Source organism: Primulina eburnea, chromosome 16 (genome assembly GCF_022965805.1).
Source record: "Primulina eburnea isolate SZY01 chromosome 16, ASM2296580v1, whole genome shotgun sequence".
In the NCBI taxonomy this organism is placed as follows: Eukaryota; Viridiplantae; Streptophyta; class Magnoliopsida; order Lamiales; family Gesneriaceae; genus Primulina; species Primulina eburnea.
The window spans coordinates 28,281,841-28,297,416 of record NC_133116.1 but is presented as its reverse complement, the minus strand read 5'-3'; the positions used below and the strand labels follow the sequence as shown (position 1 = coordinate 28,297,416).

General features: G+C 35.3%; 1 protein-coding gene across 4 annotated transcripts; it reads right to left on the bottom strand.

Annotated features, from left to right (window-relative positions):
* Positions 1 to 205: 205 nt before the first annotated feature.
* Positions 206 to 15,166, bottom strand: LOC140816921 (structural maintenance of chromosomes flexible hinge domain-containing protein GMI1). Of its 4 annotated transcripts, none has more exons than XR_012114688.1 (38): positions 14,898 to 15,166; positions 14,074 to 14,472; positions 13,956 to 13,985; positions 13,716 to 13,802; positions 13,585 to 13,640; positions 13,176 to 13,256; positions 12,591 to 12,663; positions 11,893 to 11,948; positions 11,671 to 11,776; positions 11,508 to 11,576; positions 10,140 to 10,226; positions 10,015 to 10,059; positions 9,492 to 9,627; positions 9,300 to 9,361; positions 9,038 to 9,166; positions 8,666 to 8,756; positions 8,520 to 8,554; positions 7,466 to 7,541; positions 7,140 to 7,319; positions 6,799 to 6,957; positions 6,591 to 6,612; positions 6,393 to 6,504; positions 6,186 to 6,302; positions 5,737 to 6,048; positions 5,531 to 5,640; positions 4,941 to 5,112; positions 4,754 to 4,862; positions 4,548 to 4,642; positions 4,177 to 4,299; positions 3,662 to 3,728; positions 3,035 to 3,120; positions 2,592 to 2,873; positions 2,219 to 2,518; positions 1,981 to 2,095; positions 1,328 to 1,517; positions 1,098 to 1,247; positions 568 to 833; positions 206 to 476 (listed from the first exon to the last, which is right to left on the bottom strand). XR_012114688.1 is itself a non-coding variant. In XM_073176427.1 (38 exons), exons 2-38 carry the CDS (start codon positions 14,470 to 14,472, stop codon positions 263 to 265), a joined length of 4,851 nt encoding a protein of 1,616 aa, XP_073032528.1. In that variant the 5' UTR covers positions 14,898 to 15,164; the 3' UTR covers positions 206 to 262. The 4 variants fall into 4 exon arrangements, 3 of the variants coding, with proteins under 3 accessions (XP_073032528.1, XP_073032530.1, XP_073032529.1); XM_073176427.1 differs by having other exon boundaries at positions 568 to 885; positions 14,898 to 15,164; XM_073176429.1 differs by having other exon boundaries at positions 568 to 885; positions 1,328 to 1,505; positions 14,898 to 15,164.
* Between the last annotated feature and the right edge of the window lie 410 nt (positions 15,167 to 15,576).

Genomic DNA, 15,576 nt, shown 5'->3' with positions numbered 1-15,576 from the left:
TACTAATACGTAAGTTGCCCATTTTAATTTTGGATATAATCCCCGGCTTTATAAAACAAAACAACGATCAGATATTTACATTAATCTAACTTTTTACATTAATTACGTTGTAAATACAGAACAGTGGAGCACAAGACAACTGTTTTCTTCACCAAAGCTACTACCAACAAGCTAAGCATCCCAGACATCCTTCAGAGTCAATCCATTCCTAGGTAATTTTCTTTCGTTCCAAAATATGCATACAACTGTTTTGAGGAGCCGATTACATTCGAGACAAGTAAAGGTTATACCTGTCCCGTGAACGTTGGAAAATTTCCATATCTATTTTATACAATGTGTTCTTCTTATCTATCTCACGGGTTACCTCTGCTAGCTCCGACTCCCTCTCTACCATGCATTTCGAAGCTTTTAAACTCGTAAGCGAAACGGGCATCTTGTTCACAACTGGAAATATGACATCAGGTGTAACTTGCTCCCTGATTTTAAAAGTAGAAAATTAAGTTAATGTTTGAGAATTTCTGTGGCTTGACATACAAAAAGAAAACAGGTTGTTGTGTATATATTTACCAGTTGCCAAAGGATATTAGTCCCTTTCGTTTCATGATGCCACCGTCTAAAGAGATGGCTCCATCCCTAATGCAGGCACGTGCCATTTTCATACACTGCTTGTTCTCATAAACTTGAAGCTCCCCAAAGAGGCAGCACAATAACATTTGTCGGGTACTAGTATCATTTTTCCTTGTCCCGTGTGAATGGACTGCTTCCATGTTTACCATGCGAACGGCATATCCAAGAAATCCGTGGGGGGTACAGCCATTTGGCAAGGTAGGCTCCTGCAAGGAGTCCAGATTTTGGGAATCACTTTCCAACTCGTAGCCATTTGTCCTGAAATCGTCATCATTGAATTTTGGAAGCAGAGATATTAACCAAGTTAGTATTAATTAGAAGTAGATATATTAACCAAGTGTAAGGACAATCTTTGTTATCCAGGACACCTACCATTGTGCCTTTATTTAGATCAAGTCTTGGAGAATGTCATGACAAATTTTAAAATTGTTAGACTATAATGGATTAATCAATTGTGCTGATTCTGATACCTTGTATCCTCTAGGCACAAAGTAAGATATCTTCCACTTGAAGATTGTCCAAATTTGCTAGAGAAACGAGTATCAAAGGATTCAGCAGCAGCATAGTTTTCACACACAATTGCGAGCATTTGATCCTCACCGAGATATTGTGCCAACATCCTACACCGACCAAAAAATACAGCTCAACTTTACCATGAATTCACCAACTCTAAGTTCAGAGAAACAAGAATTAACCTAACCTGCTAAGCTCAATGGTCTGTACCGATCCAAGAAGAGCCACGACACCAAGTACGCCCTTTGGCCTATCTTCCAATGCTAGTTTTCTTAATTTGCAAACAAAAGCCGATGCAGAATCACCTCTGCTTTCAATTTTCTGCTCAATGCACTCTTTTCCAAATGTGCTTGGCGCATCAAGTTCTATTACAAGAGCTGAAAAGGAGTCTGAGTCCGTGATTATCAAGAATGTAATGAAACTAGAAGACTTCAAGCAGAACAAGCTGCTATTTCCATAACCTTTATTAAGTATGACTGATAGGTATCAAAAATAACTGAGCTGGTGATGCTGATTTATTAACCGTGCTATGGAGATAATTGCTCCAAATGAAGAAATTTTTTGTGGACAAAAGAAAAAGCTGGAATCAAATCATCATCATAGCACATTCTCACTAATTACAAGGTTTGGATGTTAGTTCTCCAAACTAAGCGATTTTCTAACATACCATCTCTTATACCAAAATCTAAGATGATAACCACCTTTATCCAAGTTTACAGAAGTTTATCCCTCCTTCTTCTCCTTCCATTAACCTCTCTGTTACCGCCATCTTATGCATATGTAGTCCTATAGTGGCCCAACAAAAAAAGCTTGTATCAAATAAAAAAAAAAAGTGAGCACCTTGGAGATCTGATATATGTTGCTGAAGTGTTGACTGCTTCTGTTTTAGCATCTTTAAATCACTTTCATGCTTTCCAATTGTCAACCCACAGTTAGAAAGATCATCCTCAAGCTCCTAGAGCATAAAACTCTTCTAAGATGTAGAAAATACAAGATATAGGCACAATATTATCATGAAAAATCAACTTATGCTGGCAACTTCAGACAGAAAACCAAATATCTGCAAATACAAATTTACCTTTAAGCAAATCAATGAATTCCCCGCAAAATTGCCTCTATCCCCAGAATTTTCGTTCTGGGCATTCTGATGCTCCAGATTTGGATTCTTTAAACAACTCGAATAATCCGAATGTACTATATTTTCCTTCAAACTTTGTGGAGAAACATTAACAGGCTCGATATCTGGAACATCGAGGACAGGTGTCCGAGGGAGTGGCAGTGCATTTCTGAAAGAAGCTTCAGGAAAAATTTCAGGATCCCTGTAATCTTCATGATCCGCTAATTCAAGATTCTCTCCCTGATCATTTTGAACATGAACCTACATACAAGAATTAACTTTTGTAAGTGTGCCATAACAACTGAACTAGAAATATTGATGGAACTGTCAAAACCTCTATATCCACTTTCAGATCTGGATAATGGGAGTGAAAAGCTGTAAGTGTGAAAATCCCTTCTCTCTGAGGAAGATGAATAGAGCGAACAGTACTGCGTCCACGGGAGAAGCTATATCGCACAAAATTATCCACATCCATTGAGTCCGACTTTAAAATAAGAGTATGAATTTGCCCATGTTTCTCATTATCATTTATATTTTCATCCACAACACCATCAGCATCGACAATTTCAAACAAAATATTCTCCAATTCAGAACCTGCTTCACAGTACTTGAAAATCTGTTTCCAAGATACATAACATTGTAGAAAGGTTAAAAAAAATAGTAGAATGAAGCAAACCGACAGGAAACTCAAATAAAACATCGGGAGTTTTTATCATTAAAAGTTTCTCATCTCCCCGTCATTGGTGTCGGGAGGGTGCAATGGAAATGGTTTCAAACCTTTGAATCTGTCCGAAGTTCTCTTCTTTCAGTTTGAAACTCCATTTTGAATATGACTTTGTCTTTGGATATCACAGAGAGAGATACTGTAATAAGAACATATAACCTTAAATTCTAGTTCTAGAATAACTTAAATTCTAGTTCTTGAATAAGAGTGCTCGCATGAAGAATTATAAGCAAGTAGAAAAATTCATTCAAATAATTTTACAGAACTGATATAACATGATAAAACTTCCTGTCAAAAGAGCTTTATGGTTGGTAAATCGGAAAATGGAAGCTCGCTTCAGAATCCTAGCTCGTGAGTTTTATACACAGCAGCATCCACTTTCCTTAATTCTAACACCTTTGCTAGCATTCATTCAATCATGCTTAGTTTTAGTGAGGGATTATTCGAGTAATTTATGTCAGAACATAGAGGTTTTTTGTTAATAAAAGTAAAAAAGTAAATTTTGAATGAGTCGTATAGCTGCCACATTAAAGTCAAATGTAAGGATATCTCAGGAGATTTATCATAGGTAGGAAATGGAAAAAATCAAGTTCAGGCTGAGAGATTTTGAACACTATCAAGTTAAAACTAGCAGATGTAGAACACAAATGTGAAAGAACAGAAGAGGAAAAGCTGATTACCATCTTTGCCATATCCCTTGGAAACTTTAAGAACATCGCTCAGGTCCACATATCCCCTGGCATCTACCTGTCAGCATAAAGAATTCAGGTTAAGAACACAAATGTCTTGATATATTAGAAAACCAAAAAGGCAGGCTTAATGATGGAAAAAGAGAAAAACAAATAAATATATGCAAATAATACTCCATGCTTCTGTTTCAGGATTATATAAAAAAAACCAAACAACTTATTCAATCTTGTTTGTTTTACTAAGTCTTTTGGTTGATTCAATGAAATAAAGCTTAAGATAAGTCGGTCAAAGTAAAGCATAAAGTGAACCTTGTAGCCAGATATGTAGTTACTACTCTATATGAATCTCATAAAGCATTAGGTTTTCCATCGAGTTTACATATACCTTTTTTAACTGCCAGTTGCTGCCAAAAGTTTTATTTTGACCATGCACTTGAAAAGAGTACCAAAGTTATATTGTACTTCAAAAAATATACTAGTATGCTTGTCCAGACAAGTGAACAGACCATTTTGTTACAATCAGTAACCACATTGCGGACAGCACTGCTGCCATGCAGAAATGAGAATCCATCAACTCGCAACAAAATATTCTCATCTTTTTCAACGTGGTTGCCATATTCATCAAATACCTGCATAAAGAGTGAAGTTTTCATTATGAATGCAATAATAGCAATTCAGGTTCGACTCCATTTCAAAATTTCCATGATTTCTGGTGAAAATAAATCTTTGTTTTCGTATACAAATAGGAGGATACTCATCAACTACTCAATAATCATTCACCGAAAGCCAGACATTATGAAAAATCTACCCTTGACTGACATAAATTTTACCGATAGAAATAAAAAAGGCATACAAAGAGGAATGAGGATCAACATACTTCGAGTACCAGCTCCTCAATAATCTGTCCTGGAAGCAATTGTTTTCTTAATTTTGGTGGATGAGTAGTTATTTTTTTTGGTGATCCTGGAAGGACTGTCAATAAAAAGACGTTCGAGTGAGAAATCAATAGGAAATGTATACATATATATATATATACATAAAGATCACTTATGTGATGCAGAAACCATGAGGAAGTCAGAAAACCTTGACAAGGACAATTGACAGATAGTGCTTTGTCTACAGAACTTATTTTTAAGTAAGCCTCATATTTTGGACGAATCTTGTCCAAATCATGGCATTCAACAACAATGTCCTACAACAATTTAAGCAAAAGTAAAGCACTGCACAGTGGTTAATGAACTTAGATTTTAGTGGAGAATTATAGTTTTACCTTAATTGTCATGACTGACTTATCAGCTGTTACTTTCATGTGACGTACTTGAGCAAGAACATGGCTGCCTTTAATGAGTTTGATAGTTGGTCGTGGAGTGCTAGTGAAAGGGAGCCTGTTATTGTATCGATCGTAGCATGCTATGGAAATAGATGGGGTGCGACAACCAACCCTGTCCAACAAAATTCAAAATTCACCTTAGAAAAATTTGACTGAAAAAAAGATGAGCAATTTTTAGTTTCAGACAAATTACAGGATTTTTCTCCAGAAATTACTACAAAAAGATTTATACAGAAGATTGATGAGAAATGATTATTGGAAGGAGCATATTTTAACATTAAGATTTACTTATATGCATAAAGAGCATCCTTGTGCATCAAACCAATTATCATTGACAAAATGTCATTAAAATTTTTTGTTGAAAACATCCACAAGTACACTCAAATTACCAATATTCTTGAACAGAAGGAGAAGACAATTGAAAATTTTCATATATAATATTCTAAATTCTACTAAACAAGGCTGATCGTATGATGATCAAGGAAAAGAATGATTGAATCACCACAAACAGAAAATTTGAAGGGCCCCACCTAATTGTGCATTGGGAATTCTGATTATGATTCTCAAGTCTCCAACTGCAAATTTCAGCCAATGCCTGAACTTGCACTGCTTTTTGAAAATGTACATCCTTCACATCGGCCTAATAATTGAAGTCGCAAAAGTAGAAGTGCATCACAAATGGTTCCACGTCATTTTATTATTCAATGAAAAACATAATCTTTCTTATAGCAATTACCAGTGAGAATAAGAATGTATAGTAGCCAGCTTTCTGAAACTTTTCAATTTTTGAACTCAAAAGAAATATGTACAAGCCTTGTAACCCCTTGTGAGATGAGGGTTTAATCCTCACAGAATAAATATGATCACTTTTGGCACTCTCTTCGACTCTGAAGTTGACTTCTAGAATCATCTCGAAATTTTCTCTGACAATGAACTTTTGATCCAATCTTTTAGTACTGGAGGCAGAATCAAAAACCTTTGGTCGCACTACAGCAACAATTTTCTGAGGGAATGCATCTCCAGCTTCTATAATATTGGTAGGGAATCCCTGTAAAAGAAGTACATAGTTAACCAAACATAAGCCGTACAAAGATGGTTGAGTTTCTCTGAGGATGGGTCCTAAGTGTGAAAACCATTTAATGGCACCGTGACATAGGTACAGAGAAAAAAATGGTTACAACTAACCCCTCCAATTTCCAATTCTTGGCATTCTTCAAGACTTAATAGATCAATGCCAGAAGGCAATTTCTGTCTATGTTTCTCAAGTTGGCTATTCCACTCAATATCACTGACAGCTATGCACTGTTTCAATGGGTACAAGGGTCAATAACTTGACACACGAATAAAGAGTAAAACCATAATATGACCAATATTAAGATACATGTGGCTAACCTTTTGTGAGTCAATCACACTAATTGATAACGATAGAGACTCGCCAATGTCTAGGACATTGTTTCCATTGTCTGATAGACGACAACCTTTTGCTTTAGGTAGACCAAGTGGCCTATCAGAGGAAATTTTTACAGGGAGAACTGTCACTAGTTCATAACTATGAACCAAGTCTCATAAGAAATTCAATAAACTACCAACCTGCAAATCAGTCGAGCCTCGCCTAATTTGACATATGAAGAAAACAATCAGATGATAAAAAAAAAGTGAAACCAAAACCAAAAATCTCAGAGGTTGAAGGTTTGAAACTTATTAATATATCGCACATCGGCAAGTAGATCACCTTGAAGATCACCATTATCAAGTAGAAAAACTAGTCACAGTCTCTCCTGATTAACACTGAACTTACCACAAGGATCCCCTGAAAGCCCTTCAAGGATTATGTACTCTAGTGTAGCAAATACATTGTTTTTATGAAATCCAGCACATGCCCCTTTTAATATTTTCATCCTCTGTCCTGCCTTCCAGCATGTCCTTCTTCTCTCAATCTCTTTATGAACCCTAATAACTAAAGTGTACACTCTCATCATGTATATTATACACATTCAAGATAAAATAAGTCGTAATCTTCAATTTTATTATTCTGAACATTTTTTATAGTAACCAAAAATGAAGAAGAAATCATTTGCTAGCAATGTAAGTGTGTTAGAGCGACATAAGTGTCTTTAGATTTACTCTTTCTAAACTTACCATCCGAAGATATGCCAAGCTTTTTATTCTTTGGAGAAATAAGAATAGTGGGTTGATCCAGACCACTTTCAATTTCATCATCATAGAGATCATGCATTTCCGAAATCCAATCACTGTACTGTTTTTCCAGTGTTGTGAGAGTCAACTTCTTTCCATCTCTCCAGATTTCAATTTGCAACTCTACATGACATGACAAATTATGTTTATTTCAGAAAATTTATTTGTTTTAAAAAAAATTTAAAAGAGAAATAATAAGACTCAATTCAACAATTAGTTTGTAGCAAGTTCAAATTTCATTTTCGAATATGAAGAACCGACAACTTTACCTTTTCCATTTACAGGGGTCCCACTGCCAAAATTCTTCAAGGCATGGGTGTATGGGTGATGGTGGGCTAAATCTGTCTGAAAAACATAAGAAAACCAGTCAGGTGCAAATTTTCATAATTCTTTTTTTTAGATGGAGCCGTTTTTTTTATATATAAAATATTTAACTTTAACAGAACACCCAGTTTAACAGAAACATAACACCGAAGCAAACTTAGTTAAACAACAGTACCAATCAAAATAAGTTCATTATGCAACCAAAAAAACAGATGGACAACATATAACACAATTTATGTCATGATCTAAACAACATATTTCATATAAATATTTATGTTTAACAGATCATTAATGCAGACTCGGTTAAACAGCAACAACTATCAAAAGAAACTCCAAATGCAACCATAACAAATGGACGATATACATAACACAAATTGTATGATCTAAACAAGGAATTGAGACATTAACTAAAAGTGGATTTGAGATTTTAGACCTTTTTCATTTGATAGACCATTCAAAAACTGGTAATGAATGGACATATATAATGCATAAAATCGTACATATATTAGTAAATATTTTCCCTTTTAACAGTTTCTTGCTCGTGCTACTTGGACAAAGACTCCCTTTTCAAGCCTACAAACTTGGATGATCAGGTGAAGGGGATACCACATATTTTCTCGTTTGCAATTAACTTTCAAATTTTCCATTTCTTTTAATGGACACATGAGAACCCCTTCATTCAAGAGGAGAATAAATTCCTTTGGTTTACGTAGTTCACACTTTTGCATTAAAACATTATTGGTTATGCAAACATCTATTAATGTATGAAAAGTAATGGAGATTATATCTTCAGAAACATCACATTCATATCATCCACCAAAAATTCCACTTTGAGACTGAAAATTTGGTTTTCGAGCTGCATTAATAAAATTCAATGAGCATACAGATATATGTTAATAATCAAATGTTCATAACTTTGCCAGAATATTACGATAAAAATTGATGTATTCCATTGTTCTAAACAATCTAAAATGCAACAGATGATACTTGAGTTCGTACCTTGGTTGGTGTTGGATTAAAACCAGAATCTGTCTCTGCAGCCATAAAATTACTTTCCTAAGATAAATACATATACATGCCGAAAAACCAAAAAAAAATCAAATATCCTGTTTCCAAGACCGGGTGGTTTCTTACAATATTTATACCTATAAAACATTTGACACGGTAGCGGCATCGTTTCAGATTTTGGGCCTTCTCGCCTTTTTTTGCCTTTGGTTCCATAAATGGAAGCCAAGTCTGTGGAAAAGTAATATAATCCCAGGGTTCATACAAAGAAGCATTTCAAATCAACTAAGAATACGTAGATTATATTACATTTATTTATATGTTTTTAATTATATATTTCTCTCAATAGAGATCCAGTCATATTATTTTGCCGAGTATATTATGACACTCCAGAAAATACAAAATACACTAAAAGTTGCAAGGTGTTATTCTAGATTTTCAAATATGTGTTGTTGCCATAACAATTGAAATGAATAAAATAAAAAACCGTAAAGAAAGTAGAATTGACTCACCCAGCGAGTATCTGGCAAGAGACGACCCAAGCGCCTGACAGAAACCCTGCTATAATTCTCAAAGCTCTCTCTTATTTCAAATCCATCAGCCTCTAACTTTGTAATTATTCGTGTAATACTCTCTTCTCCCTGAAATCAACCAAAAGTGGATTGGTTTAGGAAAGAGCATGCATTCACAATTCCACCAACATTGGCACATGCATGCAAATGGTCAAATGAGCAACAATATCTAGGAACATTTGGATAGGAGTGCTGGTCATACCTTAATTACTGGAAAGTAAACACACCTCAACCGGGCATTTGCATCAAGAAATCCATTTTTTCCTGGAAATTAATAATATTTTTTAAAAGCCCGTCATAGAAAATGAGATGTGCTGTTCAGAGCACTCATACTATTGCATGAACAGTATATCACTTGTAATGTATAACTGAAGGCACAAAAACATGTGCTTACTTTGACAACTCGGTGAAGAAGCATCATCGCTGAAGCTGAAGTGAAGTTGCAGAGTGAACTCCGGACCGTTGCAAGAATGCATGTTCGTTATGGCCACTTCCCCTCCCTCTATTTCAGTTAAATCAACTCCATTGACCTGCTCATTATGAAATTTTTTACCAAAGACCATGAGGAAACAGAGTTCGAGCAAAATTGTGAATTGTCATTCCAGGAATACAAAGAAAACTTGAGAACATCTTCTGGACATTTAAGCTGTATCGCGATGTTATTTCCGGACTCCCTTTGCAAAATTTGTTATGACGATAGAAGATTTCCTGAATCCATCTTGACACTTGAACCACCCAGCCAGGACACTGACTGATTAAGGTGTTTATATTCAGAAAATTTAATTTCCAATTAATCTTGCTACATGGAAAATCAGAGTTAACCAGTAGGTGCAGTCGTCAATAAAGATACAGGAAACATCACGATAGGGAATTGCCAAAGGAAAACACCAAAAAATTGATAAAAGTCTCAAACTCACCCGAAATTCAATAGGTCTACTTGTCTTGCCTGACATTTCGTCACACTGCCCAACAGAATGACAAGGAAATGATAAAACATTGAAGGCAGAAATAGAAAGAGGAGCATAACAATGCGCAGGAAAACCTGAACATAGGGGAAGTAAATGTCTTTCAATTTGCACTGGAGTTTCTTTACATCCAGGGTACTTCTTTTAGGCTCGAGTATTTCAACCTGTTAACAAAGTAGACATTGACAACGATAATTCCAAGTAGCCAACCAGAAATCAATATTCCCAGAAAGAAAGGAAAAAACAAAGAAATATGCATGTGATTTGCCACTTGCATGTAGAATATGTTTGTGATCTATAAAGCCCATAAAAATTTATATTATATTCCTTTAGCTTTGAATAATAAGGCGCTTAAATTTATGCTATAACAGCAAAATTATCACAAATCACTAAACCTTTTAAGTCTGTGAACATGATTAAGATTTAGTTAGCAATCCAATTATTTTCTTTCTAACCATGAACAAACTACAGCAATAACAATGATGAAATGTTAATCAAAATTAGAAATACAACATTATGTAACTAAGCTCGCGCAAGAATCTATGTACCTTCTGAAATTGGAAGAGAATAACAAAATAAACACTGAATTTTAATTGGTAATAGTTAATTAACACTTCAAACTGCTACTCATTGCCAGCAAGAGGTTTCAAAAGACAGAAAAGGGACAGCACTAGCAGCAACAATATTATTATCGAACAAAAAACAAAGTAAGCTTTCACTAATAAAATTCCACTTAATCAATCAGCATTTAGCCAGAAACCAGTTGAGTATAGTCTTCATAAGCAACTCTCATATTGTCCTATTCAAATATCATGCTTTTTAACAAAATCCGCATTGTGGAAAACCTGGAAGCAATGTTAGATAAAAAAGGACTGTATCGTAAAAATGCAATGGTGAACTCTCTAATATAAAATGACAATCCTGACAATGGAAATTAGAGCAAAAACTTCAGAACTACAATTTTAACTTTGCCTCAGAAACCCAAGAAGGTAAAAGGTAAATAAACCTAGGATATAGCCCTATAATCATTCTTTATACATGTTCCCGGATAGATAAAACAATCCAGACAGTCTATGTCCCTTACTGCATGCATGACTTCACCTAAGTTCTAGAATGGATGTACATGCCCGTCATGTGCTTGAGAGATCATAACAGTTCATGCAATCCATTTCATTTTAATGCAACTCTCACCATCAAAACTTTATTAACAATGAATGTCTTTCAAGCATTGCTCAAAAACAACTACATTGACATACTCTCTTTCGGCGAAGCCACGAAATCAAGAGTCACGACACACAAAAAAATTATGAAGAAAGGTGCTTGAATTATTGACAAATGAATCAGTACAGAGAACTGAATAGGGAAAAATTATTTGAAACTTAAACATGATAACATGGTTGAATAGAAGATATGCAAACATAAGGAAAAACCGTGAAGCAAAAGACCTTTGTGAAGCTTCGATGACAGGATTTACTCATTTCATCATCAAGAGGATCTCTCATCCCTCCTTTTGTCTTCAGAGAATGACAGAAAAAGGTTCTGACTTAGCAGCTATAAAGGGAGGAAGAGCCATCAATGAAATCAAAATCAAAGAAATATGTCAGTTACCTTCCACCGGTTTTCTGTACGTGAAGGGCTTATTAATGCATCTCTTTCCAAGTGCAACGTAAAAACTTTATTACAGGTCTTGGTCTTGGATGAGACTACCGCATGCCTACACTTTGGTTGCAGAAATAAGATAAAGCTATTTCTCCCATGTAGTGCCTTTTATCATTTAACGTATATATTCTAAAGTACATATCCTACATGTATGTTCCTTCCATTTCATACCTTCCTAAAAACATCGTGGCAACAGGACCTCCATAGCCAAACATTCCAAAAAAAGGCTGCAATTCACCATATGATAAAAAGATTAACAAGGGACTACAAAAAAGAAGAGCAAATCTACCAGTTGAAAATATAACATATTACAGCACAATTATTCAATAATTCTCCAGATTATACCAAAATCTGAGCCTTTCAAGTACTTCCCATTTCGGTCAGCCCGCAAGATACTTTTTTGATTCAAAGCAACTTCACTGAAATTTCTTATTCTTTCTTTTCAGTGGATAATCCATTAAAGTCGGATCAAGAGAGTAAAAGGTCTTCATCATGGGAACTTCAAAGAATTAAGTTTGAGCTGTTCACACAGAAAGTAGGATATAAAGGTGAAAGGGTTAAAGGCATTTAAAAGACTTTCTCAATGGTGTACCGATGTTCACCCAAAGGGGTACTCATATGTGGTGAACTTCTACGAGGTTTACGAAATGCTTAAATAGAAACCTAGAGCACAATTCTAAAAATATCTCCTAAAAGAAAAATCAAGTCATGCTTGTCAAGATTCATACATATTAACCTCTGTAGCAACTGAAATATTAAATCATCTACTTTAGGACCATCAATTTCATATGAATGAAGTTAACAAATGACCACAAGGTAATTAATATCTTTCACAAGCACCAATAAGATAGTGCACACGTTACTATCACCATTAAATATGGAGGTTTTCCCCCAATGCCTTGTTCCCTTTCTTCTCTGTGCATGGACGCTCCCATTTTTCCCCTAGATGATGTAAAAAACATGAGATAATGGTGATGGAAAGAAAACCTATCAAAATTTAATTGATAAGCTTAAGATGATAGCTTGAAAGAAAATACATAACATATTTAACATGCAAAATCAAACAAGCATAGAGCAAAACTAGCGAACCTCATGTGTAACTTCATACAGAAGAGGAATAAAATGATCTCTCTAACATGTTATCACACTTATCAAGCTATCCATATCGACAAATCTGACCAAAAAAAATACTTCTAAAAACAAGCGGCAAAGGTCTAAACTAAAATATTGAATTGTTGATGAGGTAGCTCTCGCCTCTCAACAGATAAGCACACCTAACTTTACAAGCATCAAGACAAGGAATGGACTCGCACATGTGGAACCCAGAAAAATGTTTAACATCAAAGGACTTGAGAAAAGGAACCGATTTAGGATAGATAATCTTACAAGAAAAGTTACGAATCAAATATTTTAACAGATGCGTTTGCATGTCCCAAGAATGTAAAAATTTGTACCACTTTACAATTTTCTCATTCGCTCCATCCATTCCTGGTCCTGTGTCGAAAATTGAAATTCTGTTTTTACGTAAGTACACACTGCAAACAATAGAATAACATTTGTGAGAATCGAGTTATGTGAGAAGATGAAGAATTTAAACTAAAATAGGCCACCTAAATATAAAAGAGATGCACAACAAAGAAAATAGACAAGTAAGCAGTTCTTTAGTTTTATTTAAGCATTCAATTGTTATGCTCGGGAATGGAGGTTTTTCCTAATGAAAATGTGTTTGTTAGCATCCTTTGAGCAAGATTCTCTCCAACTTCGAGTTTGAAATCCTGATGTTTCCTATGCCTTGTTTCCCAAAGATGACAAACCAACAATTATCTAGATTCAAGCAAAAGAACTGAAAACCGAATGGCATACCTTATTAATCTTTTCTCGCCTGGGTGATTTGACCACACAGCTTGCAATGAATTATCCTAGTCAACAAATTAATACCATTGGTAACCAACTATTGATGTCAAACAGAGAAGCCAACCACATCAAATTCTTACTATCAAGTCAGCAAGGGCAGTTTCAAATGTATATTCATCAGGCAGCTCCTTTAATAAATCCGTATCAGGGGTGAGATCCCACATATCCTACAAAGCCAAAAGGAGACAATCCAATAAGAAAACCACCAAGAATATATCAAGAAATATGACAGCCAAATACCCGTAGCCCTGGGTTAGGAAACTCAGCAATCCTTATATCATAAAATACCAAAACTTCCAAATGAAATCCGAGTAACACACCTCATATGCTTCAGGCTCAGCCGAACCATCCTATATCAAGGTGAACACACAAATTATAAATTTGTTCAATGATAACATATACATATACTTATGATCGATTGTCTAGACATTATCTCACATTAAGCGCGAGGATATGCCACTTATTAGGCAGCAAATCACGAAACTTCACTTCAGTTCTCATCTTATTCCCATCTGCATCCGTAAAATGCAAATCTGCATACGTCCAATTAATTCTTGTCTCGAGTTGTCCAGACCCTGTTCGTGGGACTGTATTAAAGTACTCTCTTTTGACAGCAGCGATAAACTCCTCAATGGGCATGTGACTACGAAGCTCGGTCATTTTGAGCTCAAGGGTCGTGCCATTCGGTAAAAGGATGCGGAACCAGAAAAGTTTGTTAGCAAGATGCGCATCACTTTCGACCTTCACACCTCCAAATAGAATCTTTCTAGGCCTTTCTCTACTAGGCTCTTCGTTAGGCCTCTTGCCCAAATTGCTCGGAGGTGTTTTTGAGAACATCTGCATCAAGCAAAAATCACGTAAAATACTTAATTAACCAGACTTAATAGCTTCTTGCCGCTTAGTATCCTTGTAAACTACTTTCATAGAAGCGCATAACTACACAGCATCATAAAGCACATAACAACACAGCATCGACGTGATCGATCATGCACGAAATCAAGAAAACACTGGAAACAGTTAAAAACACCAACAAAGCTCCGATCTTTACACAAACAAAGAAACACAAACGGACACATGAAGTTAAACCTAACGAAAAAATAAACTCCCACAAACACGCATTCCCTGAAAAATGGTTTCCTCCAAAAAATTTGAGACCCCGGGCACCAAGCCGCAGTCAGGAAACAACACCACGAAAGCGAGTCTTGTTAGCACGTAGAAGCAAGCATCTCGAGTCGACAGCCCTGAGGAAAAAACACCCTTACCTTACCTGGCTGATGTATGGTTGTTGCTCCAGGAATGAGATTAGCTGCTTACACCTTCGTTGATCGACTATTATTCCTCTCAACAGAATTAAAAGACTGGGAACTGTGTGTTTCACACGGCAGAAGCCCAAAAGACAGCCAGTAGAAATACTGCTGCATAAAGTTCAGTGAACAAAAAAGAACAGAAAGGACAAGGCATGAACAGAGGCGGCGCTTCAGTGCTAACTTGCGCTTGCATGGAAATGCGCCCCTTTTCTGTTGCTGGATCGTAATTATTGATGATTATTTCATTCACCGTTGGTCTTCTTCATTTTTATAAATTGATTTACTAAAATAAATCAATTATATGTTTTCCAGAAAATATTTATTTTTGGGTTTTATTTTGATCAGTATTTTTGAAATGGACCAATAATTTTAAATTAAAATATCCGAAAATTTAATTAATAGAATAAAAATTTAAAATTTAAATAGTAAATCATGAATTTGAAATTATACACGAGAGGTAATCACTTGAAATTGCTTCAATATATATATATATATATATATATATATATATATATATATAGAGTTGATCTCATGTGAAACCGTCTCACGGATCTTAATATGTGAGACGGATCAACCCTACCCATATTCACAATAAAAAGTAATACTTTTAGCATAAAAAGTAATATTTTTTCAT